We start from the raw sequence: 26,219 nt of genomic DNA on the forward strand, positions 1-26,219 counted from the left end.
GAGGCATTTTTAGTAGGAGGGAGTAAAACAGCTTAAAACCAGACATGATACATGCTGGCAGTCCTGGCACTCAGAAGGGACAAACAGGATCAGAAGTTCAAGGTCATCTTGGCTACACACTGAGTTCCAGACCAGCATGGGCTATGTGAGGCCCTGTCTCAGAAAAGGAATAACTGCACGATGGACACACTATGCATAGTCACATTCGTCAGTGATATCTGCATCCTAGAATCTGCACCAATGATCACCAGACACAGTACATTATCTTGGTGCTTCTCTGATCCCCTGAAGTAAAGGGAGAACAGTGCGGGGTAAACTCTCTTACAGGAGACATCTCTCAACCTAGCCCATTTTCTCCAGCTTCCACATTCCAGCTCTCAACCTGTACTTTCCTCCTGCGAAGACTTACTGGACAGGAATGAGTACACACAACTAATTCAGTGTGTTCCTTCCCAACCTGATCCTGGCTTCTTTACCCTACATGAGGTTCTGACACAGACAGACTCGCTACACACACCACCACCACCACCACCACTACCACCACAGCAACAATAACAACCAACCACTACCACACTCCTGAACTTTATTCAGTATAGGTCTATCAAAAGACCCCTAAGTTGAATATTTGGGATCCTGAAGGACCCTCAGATTCTCACAGGCCATCCCAGGGGGTGGCTGGCTTGTGGGATGGGTAGAAGGTGCTCCACCCCTCTTCCGTTCTGCTGTTCGCTTTTACATGGTGAATATAAGCACAGAGTAAGCTAAAGAGGCCTCTTTCTGCCACGGCCACCTCCTTTCCTAATGAGAGTGACAAGGAAATTGGATAAAATTGGACTCCTTCAATTCCGAGACACTTTCCATTGAATCTTAAGACAAGCGGTTTTAGAAAACTTAAAATACTTTGACTGTAAATGGCACTGTACACATAAATGGCATCAGATTAACTAAATGCAATTAGCTGAGATGAAGGCAGTAATGGTGGAAAAATGGATGCAAAGTGAAGTGAAATGGCTCAGTAGGACCTGACATTCAAAGAGGGTGAAAAGCTATGTTAGCCAGAAACAAAAGCTAAAAGGCTTACAGAAGCAGAGTGCTAATTGAGAAAATGAAGACACAGTTCCCGACCCAGAGTCTGATAAAGTGTCTGAGAGGAGGGGAAACACCAGCACTTTCTGCTCTGGGAAATTGGAAGAGGAGTGTGTTTCTTAGATTCATGGTAGAGAAGTATGATTCCTTCGGACTATGTGGCTCCTTTGTTCTCCCAGTTGCTGAGACTAACTGGCAGCTAGCTCTGCCTTAACTAGAAAGAGCCTCCCACTGCAAGACAGAAATGGGATCATCTGAGACAAGCAGGCATGCCTGGCACGGAACTGTGAAAAAGGAACAGTCTAGATGAAAAGAGCCCCTGCCTGCTAACTCTCATGAACATAGGCATTCACTGAATTTTCACTTCTTTTTTTAAAAAAGACTAGGACTCATTCATGCCAGAGCTGGCCTTAAGTTCTCACTTGTAGCTGATGAGAACCTTGAATTTCTGATCCTCCCGTCCCCACTTTGGATTGCTAAGGTTATAGGCATCTGCCACCATTCCCAGACTTATATGATACTAGAGAATGAAGCCAGGACTTAATGCATGCTAGGCAAACATTGCACAAACTGAGCTGCAAACCCTTCCCTGCACTTTTAATAGTATTTGGAAGCTAGGCACAGTGGTGCTCACTAGAATCCTGGCCCTCAGCATGAGGACCACAAGTTCAAGGCCAGCCCAGGCCGCATAGTGAAACCCCTTCTAAAAAACAATGATAATGATGAACTTTGCAAATTGGATGTGGAAGCATTTTTAAATTATTACTACTTAAGTAAAATTCCTAATTTTGAATGTAAAGAAATCCCATTGGGTTTTGTGCTTTTGACTATAGGAATAGATCTGTGTACCTCTTTATAAAGGATTCCAGCCTCTTCCCTTTGTTCACTGAAAAAAATGTCATTTGAGCAGGTCTTTTATCCAGCAGCTGCCATGCTCAGCACTGGAAATATATGTACAATTGGCTTCCATATGTGCCTCACATTAAATAGCACATTTGCATAAACTCTACCTATATTTACCTCTAGCTAAAAAGATTTCTATTTTAATTATAGTACCTAATATAGCACAAATGTTATATGAATAGTCCCTACAGTGTGTTGTTTAAGGGGAAAAAACATTTGTTCAATATGGACATAATTTGGAATTTTTTTTATCTGAAGTTGGTTGAACTCAAAATTTTGGAACTCACCAACACACATTGTGCATTGCACTCAACCACTTTGTCCAAAGGACTTGAGCATAGACTTTTTTTTTCATAATGTTCATGGGTGCTGAAGGAGGATAAGGAGGAGGACCTGATGTCTAGTTGTAGGTAGAAATCATCACATTGTGGCTGGAGGGGTGTCCAGGGGCAGAGGCATGCTATAAGAGCAAAAGAGAACCCAGTGAGGACTCGGGAAATGGTTCTATAGTAAAGTGGCTCTCATGCAAACACAAGGACCTGAGTTCATGTTTCTAGCACTCATAAAAAGCCAGGTGTGGCCTTGTGTACTTATAATCCCACTGTTGGGGAGACTAGAGGGTCTTTTGCACTGATGGTCAGCCAATCTAACCAAATCAGAGACTAAAAGTTCACTAAGAGACCCTGTCTTAAAACAAAGTGGAGAACTGATTAAGGAATGCCCAGCATACATTTCTGATCATCACACACACACACACACACACACACACACACACACAGAGAGAGAGAGAGAGAGAGAGAGAGACTCACACATGACTCAAACAGTCAGGGAAATTTATGGATCCACTCACTGACTTAATAAGAGCATCTATGAGATCTATGAGAGCTTAGGTTGATTGCCTAGTAAGGGAAGGGAGCTGCTTACTAAAACACTTAAGACGCTACTGAAATAAAGCATACAGACATGCCCACACATGCACAGTGAAAAGGTATCTCGTAGGTTTACAAGCCCGTAGGCCAGCAGAGGAAGCACCCTGCTGCCCTCTGAGACCTAAGCATCACATTACATTTCCAGTTACATCATGTGAGGTGTGGGAGTTTGTGATTCCTATTCATAGAGCAAAAGGTGGCCCACAGGTTGTGTGTTTAGACCAGGTGGAAGCAAGAACAGTCGTTCCCACTGGGGGTGATTAAAACAGAGCCAACAGTAAGTCCTTATGGCGCCACAAACATCACCATTGCCAAAACAGCATGTTCAAATGAGCCTCAGATATGCAAACTTACTTCTTCTTAGGCCGGAAGCACAGCAAACAGAAGCAAGCTTGCAAATGAGAATCAAACTCTTGGGCACACTTGAGAAACCCATAGATCATTAACATGAACTAAAGGGAAAATAAGAACAATTTTTAAAGATGTTTAGGAATTGGCAAGATGGCTCAGTCAGGGAAAAAAGTGCTTGCTTTGTAAACACAAGGATATGAATTCATTCCCTAGAATCAATCTTTTAAAAATCAAAAACAAACAAACCAGGTATGGTGGCTTACACTTGTTTTCCTAGCTCTAGAGACAGGTGTTTGCTGTGAGTTTGCTGGCCAGCTAGCCTATCCTTTTTTGGAGTTGTAAGTTGTTAAGACTTGGTCTCAAAAAAAAAAAAAAAATAGCACCTGAAAAATAATACCTAAGATTGTTCTCTATCTTTTACAAGCATAGTATGAGCTCCTGCACACATGCATGTACTTGACTATAGAGGCAAGCATGTGCATACATGTGTGCACACACAAACATACAAATACATATATATATATACATGCATATACACGCAATATATGTGTGTGTATATACATATATATACACATATGTATATATATGTATGTACGTATGTATATATATATATATATATATATATATATATGAATGAATGAAAAGCATGATAGAAAAAAAATTAAGCAGCCAACAGGTTGCTTCCCAGAAGACAGTTATCAGTATCTCAGCTAATGCCCTGGGTATCCGAGTGTACATGGATGTGCTTAAACATTAGTCAGACACGTTCTTAAAAGTCTGTAGAAAGACTGTGCTTAGAGTCTACCTTTGATAGTATGAAGACAGATATTATATGTAGCCTAGTTCCCTGTGATACCATGATCTGGGTAAACAGTACTCAGAGTCTATTTAAAGCCTCTTTGAGCATGGCCACCAGTGCCTATGGGGTTCCCAATAATTGCATCTGCTTTCTTCACTGCTTGGTTCCTTGGTACCCAGCCCAGGAGAATGTGTTTCTTGGTAGTACTTGACAGGAAAGAGAGAAAAGATCTGTAAAAATTTTGCTGGTCTCCCTGACACACAGTTTTGCCTCAGCAGGAGATGGCAACTTCATCTATTCCCAAGCTGATGAAAATCAGAAAGGCAAAGTAGCCCGCCTGGTGAGCCCTGTGGTCTATTCCCAGAGCTCTGCCCACTGCATGACCTTCTGGTACCACATGTCCGGCTCTCATGTGGGTACACTGAGGGTCAAACTGCGCTACCAGAAGCCAGAGGAATATGATCAACTGGTCTGGATGGTGGTTGGGCACCAAGGAGACCACTGGAAAGAAGGGCGTGTCTTGCTACACAAATCTCTGAAACTGTATCAGGTATGCACCCTTCCACAAAAGGAGGGCTGGGGTTTTCAGGACACTGGGATAATGTGTAAAATTCTTCACCACCCTAAACTCTTGCCTCCATAATGTTTGGGTTGGTGACATATCCCACTGTCTCTTAGATGACATCAGGGAAAAAAAATTTCTCATCATAACTTATTTCTGAGATGTCATAGATAGCATCCCTTTCATTTAAATATTCTTCCCTTTTAAAGTTTATCTTTTGAAAACTACATGTTTGAATCATCTCTACCACTAATAGAGAAGAATACGTAACTTTTGTGCAATTTCATGAATTTAACTTACATGCATTCTCATGAACTTATGCCAACACTTCAACTGAGAGAGTGTAAACATTGATGCTGAAGAGACAGAACTTGAAAATATCATGAAAATCATCTCATTTTTTTTCAGGTTATTTTTGAAGGTGAAATCGGAAAAGGAAACCTTGGTGGAATTGCTGTGGATGATATCAGTATTAACAACCATATTTCTCAGGAAGACTGTGCAAGTAAGGATGGGTTTGGGCTGGAAGTGAACAAAGCCCTTAGCCCTAGCAGGATCCTTAGCATGTGATGGACTTTGCCTTGTCATTTAGTCCAGAATTCACATGCAAGATAACAGGGGATAAGTGTAGGTCAGTTTATCTTCACTTACTTGTCTGTCTAGTCACTTAGAAAGTCTGATTGACGCCTCCAGAATCCAAAGACTGTAGGCTTTGAAGTCATATCTAGCCTATGGTAACATTTTGATGGAGAGTAGAACACTCAGACATCTGGTCTATTCTGATATCTGAGTGTGGAAACAAAACAGTGGGCCTTCGAACATGTTGATCACAGAGAATTTAATTAAGATTACATTGTCAATGAGTCACAGACACCAACATTCATCATTGCATTATAAATCAGTAGCTGCTTCTGACTCTGCTCTAGCTGACGTGACTTGGCAGGTAATGACTACCAGAGATCTGCCTAACAGGGTTGTCATGATGGCTATCTACAATCCACAGATGAAAGCCAATTCATATTCCCAAGATCTTGATCCATAATTACAAATAGCATCGCTAATGACAATGTAATAGCACAGTAATTAGTCTTAGGCTCCATTTGCTACACTGAAACTTTTGTGATATATCATTATATAATAGTCTGTTAATTATAACAGAATGGAATAAGCCTGCTGGGCAAATTGAAAACAAAGGAGTCCTGTTGGTTGCAATGGGTTTTGGTCTTTTCTACAACTTACAAGTCTTTTATTATATAATACATTGAATATATGTAATCCCTAAAGGGGCAATAATTTTATACCATCAATTGAAGAAGCTGAAGGAGGAAAAACAGTGAATAATGGCCTGCCTTTTCATTCTACATAAAGAAACCTCTTTAATGCCACCCTATCCAGCATCTTTGCAAAGTCATATAGTTTAATAGTTCAGCTGGCATTGTTTTTGTAAATTACTCATTTCTATGGCTACCTGGCAACTTGAGTGTATTTTCCCTATATATAAGAAGGAATTGTTTCAGGGACAGAGAGAAAAAAAAAAAACAAAACTCAGTTCAGGCCAGCAAATTCTAACTAGCTATGCACTATATACAAAGCAATGTGCCAAGTGATACAGTGAATTATATGGACATTGGTCTTGTGAGCTTTATCCTTTAGTAGCTCTTGCCAACTTAGATATATCAATAAAGAGTGGTCTGAAAGGGTTGCTGAGACAAGATGAAGAGCTGAGCTGGGACTCCTAGTATCCAGGCATAGTAGCACACATACATACTCTCAGTACAGGGGAGGAAGTTACAGGTAGATCCCTGAGCACATAGGCCAGCCAATCTACCTGAATCAGTGAGCTCCAGGTTCAGTGAGAGATCCCGTCTCAAAAACTAAGATGAAAAGAAATTGAAAAAATGACACTTGATATTAACCTCTGGCCTTCACCTGCTTATGTGAGTAATTATATAATTGTTCACCAAAAATATCTCATTGAGCAACCTAGTCATGGAGGCTACTAATACCAACTACAGATTCACTATTCATTTGTACACATTTACGAATGCATTTATTATGTGTTAGACAAGATTTTAAATGGAAGAAAACAGGACTCAGGACTGTTCCCAACCCTGAGGCTCCATAGAATTTTATTTTATTTTATTTTATTTATTTCTGAAAAAGCATAGGAAGAAGTTCCCTACCCCAAAGAGTCATTGTGCTACATCAAAAGCCAGTTTAACACAGACCAGCAGTAGGAAGCAGCCATCGGCACACTAAGCCCTCATAGTGATGGGTCCATTCCACATGCTAAAACCTTTCCCCTGCCCTTTACAGTGTCTTAACAGCATTTCCAAGCCATGTAACTGGATATTTTCCTATCTGAACTATAGAAGCCAAGCAGAGGGGTTGGAAGGTTTCTGTGCAGCTTGTGTGTATCATATCTGTTTTGTTTTATTGGCAGTTTAAACATCTTTTTTTCATTTTCTTTTTCTTGTCAGAACCAACAGACCTAGATAAAAAGAACACAGAAATTAAAATTGATGAAACAGGTAAATTCTCTTACTGTTTAGCCTCTTTTAATTTTCTGTGGTTTTTGTTGTTTGTAGAGAAATGTCTCTGGAATCCTAAATACACTAGTGTCTCCAGGCAGTTCAGATAAAATGTGTCCCTGTGCTTGGCAAGTGGGTGTGGATTAGATCATTGTCTGTCCCTAGCTGCCTAGGGGTGACACTGTGAGGTTGTACTCCCAGGAGTATGCCCCATTCCTCCCTGCCTGAGCTTTGTCACTGAAACATAATCACAAAACTGAAAATTGTAGAAACTATTCATATAATCATTCGAAGCCAACAATTTTTTTTTTGTCTGTTTACCTCTCAGATGTAATCTTGAGGAAGGCAGAGGGCTTAGCTTCTCTGAGAATCTTGTCCTGTTTTCTTTCCCTGGTCCCACAGTCTGTGGTGACATTGAGGATATGACCTACTAAGGAATTACTTTCCATTCCATGTAACAAAGACATGTCATCTTGAAGCCATGGGATTTACTCCCATTTGACAGACAGCATGACTGAAACATCAGTAGCACAGCTAATTGGGGATAGCCTTGGGTGTTTGATTAGCTCTAAATGTGTACTTTGAGTTAGCAATTCTCAGGGTTCAGATGTAAGACATAGTATCACAGGTAGATCCTGGAAGCTTCCAAACATTACCAGCATTGCTCACAGCTAGCACAGGCAGTGAGGTACCATTACCATCTATTGCCATTGGAAACATAGTCCTACTCTGTCATAAACTGATAGAAATAATAAACACACTTCTGTGTTGTTGCAAATATTAACACATTACCAAGTCCACACAGCTGTAAACTTTATTAGAAGTTGTTTCAAAACAATCTTTCATCAAGGGAGAGCATATTAATATGCCCCCAAGGCTTGTTTTCCCCTGTTTAGGGACTCACATCTCATATTTTTAGTTTTGCTGATTGGAATCTCAGTTGATCAGAGCACCATTAAGTAAACACCACACAAGCTGCCCATTAGCATTTCAGTCCTGCTCCTAGTACCAGGTAATTAGGCTCAAAGCTCCCATGCTAATAACTTCTCATGTTCCACTCTAAAGCAAACACATCCCCAGTGACTCCTTTGCAGAGCAGCGTGACAGTCTCCAGCAACACTACCAGGGCAATGAAGATACTGATTATTAAATGTCTTCTATTTGGCACAACACAAACACTGTTTCTCAGTCCATGCCACAGCCCTTTCTGCATGACAGGAGTAGGCATTAACTTACTCAGAAAAAAAGTCTCCCTTTCAGTCTTACTAGCACAGTCTTAGGTTTGAGGGATGTTCACTGTTTTCTGGATATAAACCCATGGGGACACTAGGAACAGCATCCCATAGTGACACTGTACTGAGACTGCTTGGAGGGTCAGGCAGATGTCAGGAGAATGTTTTAATCCACCTGTCGAACACACTAGATAACTGTGTGACAGAGATTTGACAAAACTTTATGCCTGCACATCTGAGGCTGAGGATGTAGCTCAGCTGGTAAAATGCTTGCCTAGCATGCACTAAGTTTTGGGTTTAACCTACAGCAACGTATGTATTAGGCATAATGGTCCATGTCTACAATCCCAACACCAGGGTAGTGAGGATCGGCAATACAATGCCATCCTCTGCTATGTGGCAAGTTCAAGGCCAGCCTGGGATTTTGAGGCCTTCCTTGTCTCATCAGTGACTAACTGGATAAAAACTATAAACACATCTGTCAGCCTAGAGTGATTTAGACTAGGTTATGACTTTGGTGTCCATATCTAACTTGGAGCGCCCTTCCCTTTATTCCTGATTTTCTATGTACTCACATGTAGCCTCTCGGTGTTCATGAGTCAATATTGTCTCCTTCCTTAGGGAGCACTCCAGGATATGAAGGAGAAGGGGAAGGTGACAAGAACATCTCCAGGAAGCCAGGCAATGTGCTTAAGACCCTGGATCCCATCCTGATCACCATCATAGCCATGAGTGCCCTGGGAGTGCTCCTGGGTGCAGTCTGTGGAGTTGTGCTGTACTGTGCCTGTTGGCACAATGGGATGTCAGAAAGGAACCTATCTGCCCTGGAGAACTATAACTTTGAACTTGTGGATGGTGTAAAGTTGAAAAAAGATAAACTGAACCCACAGAGTAATTACTCAGAGGCATGAAGGCACGGAGCTGGAGGGAACAAGGGAGGAGCGCGGCAGGAGAACAGGTGGAGGCATGGGGACTCTGTTACTCTGCTTTCACTGTAAGCTGGGAAGGGCGGGGACTCTGTTACTCCGCTTCCACTGTAAGCTCGGATGGGCATCCACGATGCCATGCCAGGCTTTTCTCAGGAGCTTCAATGAGCGTCACCTACAGATACAAGCAGGTGACTGCGGTAACAACAGGAATCATGTACAAGCCTGCTTTCTTCTCTTGGTTTCATTTGGGTAATCAGAAGCCATTTGAGACCAAGTGTGACTGACTTTATGGTTCATCCTACTAGCCCCCTTTTTTCCTCTCTTTCCCCTTACCCTGTGGTGGATTCTTCTCGGAAACTGCAAAATCCAAGATGCTGGCACTAGGCGTTATTCAGTGGGCCCTTTTGATGGACATGTGACCTGTAGCGCAGTGCCCAGAGCATATTATCATAACCACATTTCAGGGGACGCCAACGTCCGTCCACCTTTGCATCGCTACCTGCAGCGAGCACAGGAAAAAGAAAAGAAAAAGAAAAAGAATTAGACTATTTTGTTTGCAAAGTACTGTGGCCTCAGTACCCATATAGCTGTCAGCTCTGTTTACCAAGCAATACCGACAGATTTTCTTGATGTTTTCCAGTGTTGTACTGAATCTCGTGTTTGTGACCTCCATTCAGAATACCATACCCTGCAGCCACCAAACTGCTAGCACCCGGGTGTCCCGCTGATGACCACCACAAAAGTCTTCGGCACTGGCTAGTCTTCGTCCTCTCAAGTGCCTTTTTGTTTGTACTGGTCCCTTGTGTCCCGTGGATGACCCACTCTGTTTCTGGTGAAAACCCTTCTCTTCAATCAGACCTGGTGGCCCACTGACTAAGAAGAAAGTATATTTTAGTGTGCTATGCCAACCCCGGGAAGGCAAGGGCTCTGAAGACCTGGCAATGTGGCTTAATCAATCTGCTTTTTTCTGAAGTTCAATGTCAATGTCTCTTGACCCTTTGTATAAAGCTGCAATGTTCTCTCTCGTTGTTCTTACCTATAGGATGTATTTTCAGATACAAACTCTTGGTTCTTTCTTTCCTTCCTCTATCTTTTTTCCCTCTGGAAATCAAAGCATTTGCCACTGTCCAGGATGAACCTTGCAGCTTTAACCTGCTGGCAATGGCAAACAATTTTACTAGACTTTATGTTTTAAGATAATTAAGTAAGGGGAACTCCTAACTTTGTCCTCCAGAGTCTAACTTTGGGTTTCTTGTTAACTGGTTAAAGTGACAGTATCTTTTTTCCTTAAGCCATGTGTTCATACTTTCTGATTAGATTGAAGTTTGATATGAATATTTGCATCTAAAATCATAAGTTGAAAGAGAAAGAATACCAACTGACTTTCAGACGAGACCCACAGGAAGCACAGAATAAAATCCCCAAGTCTAAAAGGACATGGAAACTTTACATCCAAATATGCAAAATGAAAACCTTCTTGTTTTGTTACTGGGTCAGAGAATAGTGAAAAGAATAGCTCACTTAAGGAATAAACAATAATCCTGATGCCTGAGGCAAAACTATTTTAAGACCAATCAGAAGGGGTATATAAAATCAAAACAAATGTTTAGAACAATCCATTCAGCAGAAACCCTGAAAAGATAAATTTTAATGAATGCTTCTAGAAACTTCCAATGACTCATAAAGGAAAAAAAAAAAAGCCTACCTTAGGACTGGCAAGATGTCCACCTCAACAGCACAAAGAGGTAAATATTTTAACCCAAAGCAGCTTCCAGCTGGTAGATTTTTGTCTTGATGGGCTGTCCATAAGAACTCCCAGCTCTTTCCCTTCCTTGTGCGGCTGTAGGTCTCACTCAGTTATGTTTCTTAGAGATCACATTTACTTCCTGGACAAATGGTTTTTGTTCACCCTGGTTTAATGGGATTGAGAATGTCTTTTTTCCAGGAAAGTATTGATCACTAAAATAAAGAATATGTTTTTATTCCCAGAGCCATCAATTCACTTGTTATAATCATACTGGGGGGGAAAGCATTAATTAAGACTTTGTTTCTAAGACAACAAACTTGACCAGTGTCCTCAGCCAAGGAAAAATGATACTGCAACTTTAAATTTTAAAGTACCTTGCACTGATAAATATATTTAAAAGTTATATGTTTATAAAGTTATTAATTTGTAAAGGCAGTGTTACAAAATGTTCAGTTTATATTGTTTTAGATTGTTTCGTAATTTTTAAAGGTGTAAAATAACGTATTTTTTCTTTATTGAAATCTATAAGACTTTCCGTAGTAAGATGTCTCATTTCCTGGTATATTATTGCTTCATGTTTTGTACCCTCATAAAATTTTGTGCAAATTTTTTTTACAGAAATTTTTATTTTCTATGATGCTATGTATGACACTTGTAAATTGTTTCAAAATGAACAGCGAAGCCTTAACTTGAAATGACATTTGTATTCTCTGAGTAGCATAAAAACCACCTAGAATGAACTGTAACTTAAGCTCGAAACTACACATTCCAAAGAAGCAGTTGAATTAAACATTTTCATAAAAATCCCAAACCTGATGGCTATTATTCCATTAGCTCTGTTCTTGTTAAAGATGTTGGAGTCAGCCCACTTTCTAATACCTTCTAAAATTTAAGTTATCTTTTCAAAAATAATCTTACAGTAGGTAGAGAACAAGGAGACCCTTTCCAACAGTAGGAATCTGAAAGCAGGGCTTCAGAGCTGAAAGAGGCAGAATTGGCCTCCAAGTGGACATTTTTTTCCACCCAAATTATATCAGTTTTTATATCCATATGGTGAGGTTGATTTGTGATATTACTGGTTACTACTGGTGAGCTTTGCTTCTGTAAGAAGCAGGAAGGGAATGTATACGTTTACATACTAATTATATATTAAATATAGGGGAAAGGGGAAACAGCATCGTGTTACAGCTGTCTATTTGGTAAGCCTTAGGGAAATGAAATGCCTATTCCTTTGGGGAGCAAAACAATAGAAAAAATTATGACATGACACCCCTCCCCTCAAAAAGGACAAAAAGTGTGGGGCCAGAACATGTTAAATGGTTCCTTTAGAAAGCTTGCCACAACAAACTTACCCCTCCCCCACCAACTCCAATGGCAGAAAACCCCAGGCCTAAGAGCTCTGGAACATGGGGCAGTACCATACTGCTTGGGGCAGTGAGTCATGTTTTTTCTACTTCCTCCTTTCTTGGCTACTGAAACCACATCCCAGGACTTAACCAAGAGTACAGAAAACTCCCTACTCTCTGTGTGTGTTTTTAGATCTTTACCTAGAAAGGAGACAAAACCAGGTACTCACTTTACTGAAATTAAATTCTACTGACATTCAAGGACATTTCCAGAAAACATGATGCATCCAACCAAGCTGTCTATCAGAATTAATCTAGATATATTTTCTTTATTTTACTTTCTTGTTGTTTGGTTTTTTTGTTTTGTTTTTGAGGCAGCTGGCTCATGTAGCCCAGGCTAGCCTCATACTCACTCTGCAGCCTTGAATTTCTGATCCTCCTGCTTCCACCTCAGAGGTGATGAGACTTGTATGCCAAGTTTAGAGTGTTAAAAATAGGACTTCATGCATTTTAGGTAAGCATTTTGCCAACCTAGTAGCAGCCCCAGCCCCAGCCCCAGCCCCAGCCCCAGCCCCNCCCAGCCCCAGCCCCAGCCCCAGCCCCAGCCCCAGCCCCAGCCCCAGCCCCAGCCCCAGCCCCAGCCCCCTAGACATAGTTCTGGGGCAATGCAGGGACTACTTGAGGCTTCAAACATGGAAGCTTTTTACTCTTTTCTTCTCCCCAGTTGATAGTTTGATTAAACATTTCTTTTTGTTTAATAAATCATTGTATAACACTCTCCAAATTTGTGAGTTAAAACATCATAAAGATTGAAACATTTAATTTAAACATGAAAATTATTTACTGTCCTCTTTCCCATGTGTCTTGGTAACTTATTGCCACTGAGGCTGAACAAACTATCTGTGCAAATCAAAGACGTTGCCTAGTGTTTCCAGTTTGTATTTCTGCTTCCCAGTCCAAATTATAAGGCTCTGTAGTTCATTAAAGAGCAGTTCTGGCAAAAATGAGATTTTTTTTTCCCTCCTAAAGTATATGTACTTAGGAATCATAAGTTACTCAGCAATTGAGAAACCTGAATGAAAGAGCCCTCTACAGAAGTCAAACTTGGCATCGAGGCTTGTGAGCCAGGAGGCTTCTTACCACCCAGTGACACATGAAAACATCAAACCAACAGCCCCCATGGAGGAGGGGTTCACAGGAGGAAGGGAAAGAATGGAGGGACTCCCATGATGTCATAGGTTTCTTTTTAATTGAGAACGCTAGGCTTTTTTTTTCTTTCCTTTTCCTTTTCATTCTTTTTTTTTTTTTTTTTTTTTGAGGCAAGGTCTCATGTATCCCTGACTGGCTTTGAACTAGCTATGTAAACAAGAATGACAGTAAACATCTAATCTTTTCACCTTCCCAGTGCTCCAAGCCCCAGCCTCAGCAGTGTCTATTTTAATATGCAACACTATAATATCAAGTTTTAATAACCTCATTATTTACTCTTACAAAAGAGAACCCCAAGGTTCAGAGAGGTCACAGGGTACATCCAGGATGCATTTGGTCTTACTTCCCTCTATGACACCTGTCACTTCCTTTTAGGACATTGTCTGCCAGGGCCTCCACAAATTGCCATGCTACTAACAGCCTGTGTGGGAGATGAGAGCTGTCACTTGAATTTTATATTTGATGGCAGATGACAATTGTACATATTTTGGGGGACATGATGTGATATTTGAATATACATGTACATTTTGTAATGATCCAGGCAGCGTTAACAAGATGTTTGATGACCTATGTCCACCTGTGTTAATCTGTCACCACACTCAGCCATTTGTCTTGGCATCTCCTTTTCTGGTCACTTCTAAACCTTCAAAACTAAGGGAAGACATTACTACAGGGTTTGTTACCATTTCAAACTGAACACAAAGAAGCCTAATCATTAAGCAAGTTCAAAACCTCACTCAAAGCTAAACATGATGGCTCATACATGTAATCCCAGTCCTTGAGAGGGAAGTCTGAATCTGTCCTCAGCTATATAGTGAGTTCAAGGCCAGGCTGGGCTACATGAGACCCTGTCTAAATGAATAAATATAAAATGAATAAAATTTCACTCAGGTGAGCTGTGTGGCCATTTTACCCTCATAACCTATGAGGGTCCTAAATGGGGCTATTTCAAGAGAAAGAGCCACTGGTATAGTATGATGCTGGCATGAAGATTTGGAAGCACTGTAGAAGTATAGAAAATGCTGGCACTCTTCAGAGCTTGTCCAGCGAAATGAGGAACCCGTGGTCTGAAAAGCCAGCTCCTTTAGTTAAGGTATAGATCATACATAGCAACTAAATTCTAATGACATTAAAGACTGGTTTCCGCTTAATGTTTCCTTCATGATTTCTAATTTTGTTGTTGAGGGCCTTTCTTTCACGTAGATGAGGTAATAAAAATTTCATGGTCAGATAAAGGCATCCAATAGTGTTTCTTTGTTTGTTTGTTCCATAAAAAGAAGGTCCGAAGCCAGGCTTGGTGGTGCTCACTTGTAATTCCAGTAAGAGTGAGGTAGAGGTAAGAGGATCAGGACTTCAAGGTCATCCTTAGCTACAAACAAGTTCAAGGTCAACCCAGGATACAAGGGACCACATTTCAAAAGCTAAACATAAGGTCTCATCTCCACATGGTAATGGTACCTGAATGGAGATCTCCACAAAGAAATGGTCCCTGAAATGATGGGTAAAACAGCCAGTACCTCATTTCCTCTAGGCTGGGAACAAACACATACTGCCTTCTGGCAGCTTCAACAAGAAAATGAATCACCAGGATAGACAGCAGCTTCCCACTCCTTATGCCCCTTCCAGTGGCTTGGCATCTCTGCCCCTCATTTGGACCAGGGCCAATCACACTTCTTTTCTTGAAGCCCTGTTACCACATCAGAGGTGTAAACTGCAGGGCTGCTAGTCATGAAGTGATCCTGATGGGAAACCAACATCCCCTATGCAAGCCATCAGTGCCCCAATCCTGACAACTTGAGAACTTTCTTATTGTTGACTAAATTATGTCTTAATGTCACAGGCATGATTTATTTGAAGCAGACTCAATCTCTCTCCTCGGATCACTTGGAAGTCTGCCATGATTCAAACCCTCCAGCTAAATGGAAGTTACTTTTGGGGTCTTAAATATAACTTTGCTTTATTCAACTCTCAATTTTATCTATATTTAAACCACTTAAGTGCTGGGGGTGTAGTTCATTTGACACATTGTTTCTCTAGCACTCAAGAAGCAGCAATTCAATCCTGAGAACTGAATAATAAAAATGTGGTGGTACACTCCTATAATCCCAGCACTCAAGATATAGAAATTGGAGGATCAGAAGTTCAAGGTCACCCCATCTACATGGAGAGCTCAAACCCAGTCTAGAATAAATGAGAGATCCTGTCTCAAAACTTTGTGTCAGCTGCCCACGGAATCACCTAAGCAGGGCTCACCAGGGATCAGAGACTGAAATGGCAACCACCGACCCTGTATGTGTCTAAACTAGGTCCTCTGCATATACATCATGGTTATGTAGCTGGGTGTTTTGTGGGAGTCTAAAAGTGAGTGAAGTGGGGTACCTCTGACTCTTCTGCCTGTTTTTAGAACCCTTTTCCTCCCAGTGGGTGGCCTTGCTCAGCCTCGATATAAAGCTTTGTGCCATCTCATTGTATCTTGTCAGGCCATGTTCAGTTGATATTACTGGGAGGTCTGGATCACACAGGAGGAATGGATCTGGGGAAGCATGGGGTAGGGATGGAGAGAGGGGAGGCTGCATTCAGGATGTGATGTATGAGAGAAGATTAAACAAACAAAAGCAAACTCCTTGTGTGGGAAAGCTTCAACTCCAGTACTTCAGTGTTCAGAGGTACGACCTTGAGAAGTGATTGGACCAGAAAGGCTTTGAACTCATGAACATCTGTTTTTTGATTTAGAGTATAATGGATTAGTGAGAATTAGGACCTAGTTGAAGGAAGTGTGTCACTGAGACTGTCCTTGAAGGCTACATTTTGTCCCTGGGTCCCATTCTTCATTCTCTCTCTCTCTCTCCCTCTCTCTTTCTCTCTTTTGATTAGCTCAGTTCTGCCATATGTTCTCTGCTCTGATGCTCTGCCTATCTACAGGTCCATAGTAATGGCACCAAATGACCATTAACTGAATACTGTAAGTCAAAATAAATAGTGTTCTTATAAGTTGATTATCTCTGGTACATTGCCAGAGCAACAGAATGCTAATCTGATACTATTCGAGTGCCAATATGAGACACTGGTTAAAAAATTATACACCTATTATCCTGCACTGGGCCATACCAAGCACAATGCAGATATTATATGACATTGCTGCCATACCATGTTTATAATGTGTACATAAAACACAAATTTGATCTTATACTTTGCTCTCCTCTTCAAGATATCTATTAGTCAGATCTTTTCATCAGCAAATACCTGATATGATCACTTTAAAAAGAAGAAGTTTCTGATGTGCCCCATAGCTTCAGAGATCTCAAACAATGGAATCTTTACCCTATTGCTTGCGGCCTGAGAAAGTACAGAATGTCATAGTAGGAGCATGTGGCAGCAGATCTCTATCCTCCAAGAGCTAGCTAGTAAGATCAGGGTTCCTACATCCTCTTCAAGAACAAGTCTTAGGAACTTTAAGATGACTCAGTTGGTAAAATGCTTGTTGTGAAAAACTGAAGACCTGTGTTTAAGTCCCAGGACACATGAAAAAAGCTGTGTCTGGTAATTTCAGCATTAGGAAGGTAGAGACAAGAAGGTCCCTGGTACTTGATAGCCAGCTAGCCTAATCTGTAAGTTCTGGACAATTGAGAGACTGTCTCAAAAAACCAAAGTAGATGCTGCTGCCTGTAGAACAATAGCTTAGGCTGGTCTGTGGACTCCACATGAATATACACATGAATATGCATGAAGGAAAGGACACATATGGAGGGGGTCCTTACTGACTACATCATACCCAGAGTTACATACTTCAAAAGGAGAGCATCACCCTTCACTGTGGAGAGGTAGGAAGCTACTGGAACAACTATAGGGATGGAAGGAGCCAAATTCGGTGAAGCGTTCTCATTTGGAAGAGTCAATTAGAAGTCCAGTTCGAGCTCAATTTCTCCTGTTCCTACATCTCACCACTAGAGGGGAACATTAATGAGGCCATATTTTCCCGTTTCTTCACAGAATAACAGAATTCCCAAATGTCACCTAAAAACATGACTACCCAGAATACTGAGTACATTTCTCAACATGCACACATACATATGCACATGTGCCCTTGCATACACAGACCCTTCAGAAGGTGGATGCAGCACTATGTTCTAGGTATTTGACAAGGTCATATTTGAAATAGGGTCATGGAGATCATAGCCATTTATGAGAGACTATGTCTCAACAAACCAAATGGATGGTGCATGAAAACACCAGCTGAAATTGGCTTCTGTCATACTGTCTCTACTTTCCCACTTGTTCTGACTGGTATGGCTATGCAATCAGAGCTGAGAATAGTATAGTGCTGAGAAAGCTGGACAGGTCCTTAGATAAGAACATGGGAACCTCAACACTGCAAAGCAACCAACAGGTTGGAGCTCCCACAGGGCTGTAGCCACCGAACCACACCATTCATGTTCAAACAATCAACCAAGGAAAAAGATAAACTTCTGTGCCATCTAAATCACTGTACTTGTGTCTCAGGGCCAAACTCAAAATCACATCTGATATCTAAATGGATACCAAATGAAAGACCTTCTATAAAACCTTAGAAGAGAGAACTGAGCCCAGGCAATCTAATAAAAGCTACCTACCACTGATACTGCTGTACTTCCTGCCTTTCTTATTTTCTCTTACATTGACTAAAATGAGTGGGAAGAGGATGACAAACAGTCCCCTGTATGTTCAGGCAGAAAGTATCAGCAAACACAGAGACATTAAAAAAAAAAAACCAGCATGGTCAAGAAGAAGGCATAGCGCTAAAGAGATGGCTTGGTGGTTAAGTACTTGATGCTTGTGGTGGTTTGATTAAAAATGGCCCCATAGACTCATATATTTAAATGCTTAGTCATCGAGGAGTGGCACTATTTGAGAAGAAATAGGAGGTGTCCACTTGTTGAAGAAAGTATCCATCACTGGGGATGGTCCTTGAGGTTTCAAAGCCCCCTATCATGGGCTTTTTGCACCAGGCCCAGTGTCCCTTTCTGCTTTCAGATCAGAATGCAACTCTCAGGTACTTCTGCACCATATCTGCCTCTGTACTGCCATGCTCCCCACCACAATGATAATAATGGACTAAACCTCTGAAACTGTAAGCAAGCCCCCAGTTAAATGCTTATAAGAGTTGCCTTGTTCATGGTGTCTCTTTACAGCAATAGAACACTGATCAAAGCAGTGCTCTTCTAGAACACCTTGGTAAACTCAAAGCCACCAGTAATTCCAGGAATCCAATTTCCTTTTCTGTACTCCTCCAACACCAGGCACGTACATGATGCACAAGCATACATGCAGGCAAAGTACTCATATATAAAATAAGTAAACAAATAAATCTTTTATTAAAAAAGAACACATAAATCAAGACACACATGAGAAACAAAAACTTAAAATTAGACAACAAAATAACAGGATATGATAAAAATAGGCTTACAGACTTGAGATAAATTTAAGGGACAGGCTAGCATTATTATAAGTTTAACAAAGAAAGAACAAGCAAAATAGTGCTGAAAATAGAATTGTTGATAAAAAGGGAGTTGGTATGAGATAGTTTTGATAACTGTTGACTAAAAAGAAAAGGAGGAGTGGGGATGTAGCTCTGTTGGAAGAGCACTGGGTGTGATCACCAGAATCCCATAAACTGAGAGAGGTGATAAACACCTGTAATCCCAGCCCTTGAGAAGTAAGTGCAGCATGATCAACAGTTCACAGTTATCTTCAAGTTCAAGGCCAGCATGACTCAAAAAATGTAGATTGACTTCTTGGTGCCATTCTTAAGTGTAAGCTGCACATTTAGAGTAGATGGCCAACAGAAAATTAACTCAATGGTGTCTTTGGAGGTCCCTTGTCTCATAATGTTGTGATAGGGCATTTTTTAATCTTCATTTTATTTAATTTTACTAATATATTTTCTCTCTTTTTACCCTTCAGGTCCTCTGGGTATATATCATGGCTTTTAATTTAATGTTTTTATGGGATCCCTGAGTACGCAAAAAAGTGGGTCTTTGCGTCTATACCTGCTTCTTATGCCTTTTCTTGGACTCTTTTCCTTCTGTTTGTTTGTATGTCCAATATTACTGTGCTATTTTTGTTTCAGATAATTATATTTCATTTTATTATTATCCATTAGAACCCTCTTGTTTTCCAATGAGAAACAGAAAGGGGGTTGATACAGAAAGAAGGGGAAGAAGGGAGACAATGAGGAGTAGAGGGAAGAGAAGCAGTAACAACAGTTTGTGTGGGAAAAATTATTTTTATAATAAAAGGGAAAAAAAACTAGATTTATGGCCTACTCCATCAGATGGAGCCCATACTTGACATTGCTATAGTAGCTAAGAGCCTGAGACTAAATAGGTCTTCGGCTTAAGGGAAAATCTACTGCTATGCCATTGAACTCTTGAATTCTAGAGAGCTAAGATTACCGGCAAGAAACTTAGTTAGCATTCTGTCATGAAGAAGAGAAGGGCTCACATGGTCCTATCCTTCCCAGAGGATCTATAGGTAGGTAATGATTGTTAGAGGAGGGAGAGACATCTCCTTTAGTGGTATAGCCACTGGCAAGTTTCTCTTGCTCCTGTAAATAACTTTTCGCCCATCCTCTCTTCTAAAGAACCCTAGTGAAACGCATTTGGTCAGCCAGAAAACTAAAAGTAAAGACATGAAAATGGAGAGGGACAATTCGGAAGAGGGAGGGAATCCAAAGGAGTGAGGTGAAGAAGAGACAAGGTAAATATGGGAGTAAATATGATTAAGATACATTATATATGCACATAAGATATCACAATGAAACCAGTTATTATGTGCAATTCATACATGCTAATAAAAACATGAAAAATCACTTTTAAAAGTTCAGTGTCTCTTTTGTTTTACTTCGTTTTTTTTCTTACAGTCTTTAAGTGAAATTAAACTTAACAGTTTTCAATTAAACTTGCATCTATAATTCTGATTGTATAAACTGGCATCTACCCATCCACCAATCAACCTGTATTACATCTTTACCACTATAATAGTAGGGATATTGATGAGCCTTTTTAGTTTATTTTCCTGTACTTTACATTTACAGTAAAACAAGAAAGAAACTGCTCTCTGGCTGATGGGAAAGCAAATGTCCCAAGACAATTGATCTAGTAGTTTTGTCTGTTTTATTCTTGATTTTCCCTTTCCCCTCATTTTAAGCAGCCAAGCAGTTTTGCAATTCCTTGCCTCCAGCATTTGCTGGATGACAGGAGCTGAAGTTAACTCCATAAAAGCATAAATCCATTGAAAAAAATCAATGTTAAGTATCTCACAGTGAGTGAATGAGGAGAAGAGATAGGTTTGTAAGGCACAGAATGATGAAATTAAAGATTCTATCCATCAAGCCCCACTCTAAAGAGCCCCCAAGGCAGGAGCTTAAAATGGGGATATCTATTGGCCAGGATTTCAAATTGGGGAATTTGAAAACAAAATTCTCAATGAATATTTATTCCTTTCTAAGTAAGTTGATTTTCCTTTGTAAAACATTTTAAAAGGATTTTTGTATCTGCTTTTTCTTGGAAACAGTTTTATTACCAGGAAGTTTACTCATTAGCTGATCAGAAAACTGGCAGGTATGTTCCATCTCATTATCCTGGTTCAACACATGACCACAGATGTATAGTGTGGCCTCTGGGAAAACAGGACATTGAATCAGAGAGGGAGTGGGCCAGAAAAATGTCAGAGGAAAGAAATCCAGATACTTGGAGGAAGTATCTAGAAAAAAGAAAAAAATTCTAAAGGGAAATCACCTATATTCATTTCTGAAATAGTTCCCATTAGAAAAAGGAGATTTTAGAGTGAGTTCCAGGATGGCCAAGGCTACACAGAGAAACCCTATCTTGAAAAACCAAAGAAAAAGAAACCAGAAAGAAACAAAGAGAAGATTTCTTTTCAGACATGTTACTGTCAATGCAGTTTTTTTTTTTTTTCAAACTGATGTCAAAAGTCTGGAACAGCCTAGCACTATGTAGAAGCTCAGAGGGCTGAGACAAGAGTAAGAACAGGGAGAAATCCACACAGTCCACAGTCACATGAGGTACTGTCTAGGCATTTGTACTTAGCAAAGCAAAGGTACTATCTTGTATTGAAGCAAGAACATAGCAATCCTTTACAATACCCTTTACCCTAACAACTCAACAGCTTCATGTTAAAAACAGAAGCAGCTTAATCAGCGTGTCTCTGCAGGGCGGTCTCTGCACAGAAACACAGCACCCTGCCTGTAAGTCCAGTTCTAGGAAGTACAATATAACACCCCTGGCCTCTGAAGGCACCTGCACTCACATGTGTTTATACACACACAGAAACACAGAAACAGACACATACACACTTACACACACATAGACACAACACATTCGCGTGTGCACACACACACACACACACACTTCTATTGCTGTAAAGAGACACCATGACTATGACAACTCTTATAAGGGACAGCATTTGACTGGACCTTTTACAGTTCAGAGGTTTAGTTCATTTTCTAAATGGCAGGAGCATGATGGCATGCAGGAAGGCACAGTGCTGGAGAGGTAACTAAAAGTTCTATGTCCAGATTAGCAGACAGCAGGAAGAGAGTGAGGCACTGGGCCTGGCTTGAGCATTTAAGATTTCAAAGCCCACTCCCAGTGACGTGCTTCTTTCAACAAAGCCACACCTATTCCAACCAGCCCACACCTCTAATAATGCCACTCCCTATGCATCTTTGGCAGCCATCATTCAAACCAACCAACACACACACACTTACTTAAAATTAAAATTATTCTTTTTTAAAAATGTAGACATCTCCTGAACAACTCCTGGGGTTGCACAGCATGCACATGCATATACATGTATGAACACTCTCCCACACAGAGATGAACATATACATAACTGTTCATACAAGCACACACTTACATAAAATTCAGAGTATGTCCCCAGAGACTTGTAGATTTGTATGCTAAGTAGAAATAAGAAGGTGGAGGTAGGGACTTTGAGACTGAGCAGCCTCAGAGGTATATACAAAGACCATTGTTCATTTGATATGCAACAAATTCAAGTTCCTTAAACTTGCTTAGCCTCAGATAACCCACCAATTTAAAAAGAACTACTTATGAAACCTGACAAAACATTCAGAAATTTGTTCAATGATTTTTTTCCTTAAAAACACATAACAAAACAACAAACAACCAAAAAAAAAAAAACAAAACAAAACCCTCTGTATTTAAGTCAGAAGAACTGGACTCAAACTCTAATTCTGCTATATACATGATCTGAGATTGTTACAAAATTGCCCCATGACCCTCAGGATAATAACTTCTACTATTAAAATATATTTTCATCTATTACAAAGAAGATACTTTTGAATTTTTAGCAAAATTACCAAGGTCAAGTAGAAAAGTTAATTTGGGCCCTGCATGGGAGCATGTGCCTATGATCCCAGCACTTAGGAGGTAGAGTCAGGAGTTCAAGGTCATTCTCTGATACATACCAAAATAGAGTTTCTTGGGACCCTGTCACAAGAGAGAAAGGGAGAGGAGGAAAGGAAGGAAAGAGAAGAAGATGGAGGGAGGTAGAAAGAGAGGATGGGAAATTAATTTGATAGCAGTAGTCTCAGCTCCCACCCATGGGGGAAGTTCTTGCTCTGGGCTGGCTTGCTCCTTCACATCCTGCCTGCTATCTGCTGATGCTCTCATAGTCTCCTACTGCTAGCATCAAAGCTCCCCTGTGCTCTGCACAGTCTTTGCAGAGCTCCTTCATCCATCTCTCCACATTGGCCCCTCTGAGCATTAGACCGCAGGTGCTGTTTATGAGATCTTACTGTACTTTTTCACTCAGAGCACAGCTGTGAGGGCATACAGTAGGCTAGATATTCTCTTCTATTGCTTCTAGTGAGTTCTCTGTCTCTTTAAAGCCTCCTGTCTTCCTATGTCACATGATGCCGTGCTCATAATAAGCAGCACCACCTACAAAGGGAACACAGCATCTGTCCCCTACGAAACCACAGAAATGAGGATTGTTTAGTTTACTGTTTGGGGTAAAGTGTGGGGAATGGGATGGTAAGAAGGCAGGAGAGAAGTCATTAAAAAGCCTTATCACTGACAAACAACTTAAGATACAGTTTCTAGAACACAACCCTTTGAAGTCCATGAGCTATTTTCAACTGTGGAAACATTCTAGAGCACTTCTCTCCCCAGAAAACCTAAGACCCAGATAGTCCTGGTAGTAGCCCTCTGCTGAGAACCAGTGCCGATTTCGCACACCTATACAATTCCAACTCCTGGTAAGGGTTAGAGGTAACGTAGTGTTGATCTGGTAACTAATATTGTAGAACTTGTCCTATGTTTGGTACTATTTTAAGCACTTCCTATGTATGCTTCTAATAGCACCTTCAAATAGGCAGGGCTTATTTTGACTCACCATTTGAGGAAATACATTACACAATGACAAAGAGAACATGGTTGGCTAAAGAAAGTGAGGCACCTGGTCACATTGTGTCTGTAGGCGGGGGAGCAGAGAGTAGACAGGAAGTGAAGTGGGGCTATAAATCTGCCAGGTCTGCCTCCACTGACCCACTTCCTCCAGCAAGACTCCACCTCGGAGTCTACAACCTTCCAAACAGCACCATCATCTGGTGACCAAGTATTCAAACACATGAGCCAATGGGGATTCAGATAATAATGCACACTTTGTTGGTTTTCTTTACTTGTTTACTCACCATCTATTTTTGGAGGGTTGGAGGTTAAACTCGGGTCCTCATGATGTCAGCAAGTGTGCTGCCATGCAATCCCACTCCCTATGTGCACATAAGTTGATCACTGGTATTGTAACTACTTGAAAACTATAAACCCAAGATGCAAGTAGGAAAACTGAGCTGGTCTAGAGATCATGCGATGGAGGTAGGATTCAGAGTTAAGCCATCCAACTTCAGGGTCACAGAATTCACCTCCCTTAATTTGCTATCCTATTGACTCGTACACTCCCTGCTTCAGACCTGACAGTTCCAAACCAAAAAGTGCTCCAAGTTTTTGGTGTTCTGCCATTCATCTTTGTCTTGCTCTAACCAAGGGCCATGGGCTTGCATAAGGCAAGGAAAACTCTAGGTAATATCTATGGCTTACAACTATAGCCTAACTGGTTTCTCTAGTTATTGTCCTGTATGAATTGTTTTTACCATGATCTCTCTGCAGAATGAGCTATTCCCAAGCTGCCTGTGGTACCAAACAGCTACAAAGATACTGGCAAAGAATTGGGGAGACAGCTGGGAGATAGTTCCATTGATAAAATGTTTGCCACTCAAATATAAGAACCTAACCTGGATCCCCAGCACCCACAGACAGACAGACAGACACACACACACACACACACACACACACACACACACACACACACACACACACACAGTGAGAGGGAGGAGTGCAGATATGGCACTTGTAATTTCAGAGTTGGGGAGGCAGAGACAGATCTTTGGAGTTCACTGGTCAGCTAGTCTAGCCTATTGGTGATCTATGACACCCAAGATTGACTTCTGCAGTACACAGAGAAGGGAGAGACAGAGAGAGACACACAGAGAGAGAGATAGAGAGACAGAGACAGAGACAGAGAGACAGAGAGACAGAGACAGAGAGAGAGACAGAGAGAGACAGAGAGGAAGAAAGAGAGAGAGAGAGAGAGAGGCAGGCAGGCAGGCAGCAGGGGAAGAGGGGAAGGGGAGGGGTGAGATATTGCCTCTCCTAGAACTATAGTCAGATTGCTTCTACTTCAATCTAGTTACAAGTAGTCCAGCTCAGCCTCTGAGTGGCATCAATACAGAGGCCTTGTAGGCACAAGAAGCTTGGGAAAGACCCTTGACCCCGCTCTGCATCTTGCCTCTATCCCTCCAAACAATCTCTATGCAAGTGAACCTGACATTATTGCTCATCATCCTCTCCTTCTTAATCATCTTGATTGCCTTGTACCTTCATACCTGAAATTCTCGCATGCAGCCAGGCCTTCTCTCCTGACTGTGACAGTGTGTCACCATGGAACTGTTTCTGCCTCTCTGATCACCTCCATGTTCTCAGTAGAGCACCCTCTGTACACTGATCTTATTGTTAAATATTGATAGCAGCCTTCTCCCTTTATGTTTACTCCGTTGTTCCATTATTGGTACATATGTAGTGGTTATTTGGTTTTGCCTTTCCAGCCTGTCTAATCAGGGTGAGCTAATGCTCTGTGTTTAAGCTTCCATCCAAACAGGGCTGGAATGCACTCTGGTGTCTGTTCTGAAGAACTCTGTGGTACTTACCCAGCACTGCCAGTAGGGGTCACAAGGGCATTTCCCCTGGGGTTAGGAGGCTTGTAGTAACAAGAGAAAGTTCCCTTAAGAGGACTCCCAATTAAAGAAATGGCAGGTGACCAGTGTGTGTGTGTGAGGGGTGATCCTGAAATTTTTGTGTCTGTCTGGGGAGTTACCTCAAGTGTTCTGACAAGAATAGCCATCCCTACAGGGAATATGCTATTCAAAATCAATAGACAATTCATTTTTTCTCTCTGTGAGTGAATTGCAGAGTAGCCAGCTGGGTTTCAGCTTGGTCCAAGTCAGGTCATCTGGCAA

General features: G+C 41.1%; 1 protein-coding gene across 5 annotated transcripts in view; it reads left to right on the top strand.

The window, feature by feature from the left end:
• Positions 1–11,880, top strand: part of Nrp1 (neuropilin 1) — a 147,123-nt gene extending 135,243 nt beyond the window's left edge. For all 5 annotated transcript variants that reach the window (XM_021169251.2, XM_021169250.2, XM_021169249.2 and 2 more), the window contains 4 exons: positions 4,347–4,618; positions 5,039–5,135; positions 7,111–7,161; positions 9,015–11,880. In XM_021169251.2, the coding sequence (XP_021024910.1) occupies positions 4,347–4,618; positions 5,039–5,135; positions 7,111–7,161; positions 9,015–9,304 (710 nt within the window). In that variant the 3' untranslated portion in view covers positions 9,305–11,880. The remainder of the gene's footprint in view (positions 1–4,346; positions 4,619–5,038; positions 5,136–7,110; positions 7,162–9,014) is intronic.
• The last annotated feature ends 14,339 nt before the right edge of the window (positions 11,881–26,219 follow it).

The sequence above is a fragment of the Mus caroli genome, chromosome 8, assembly GCF_900094665.2.
Source record: "Mus caroli chromosome 8, CAROLI_EIJ_v1.1, whole genome shotgun sequence".
Classification (NCBI taxonomy): Eukaryota; Metazoa; Chordata; class Mammalia; order Rodentia; family Muridae; genus Mus; species Mus caroli.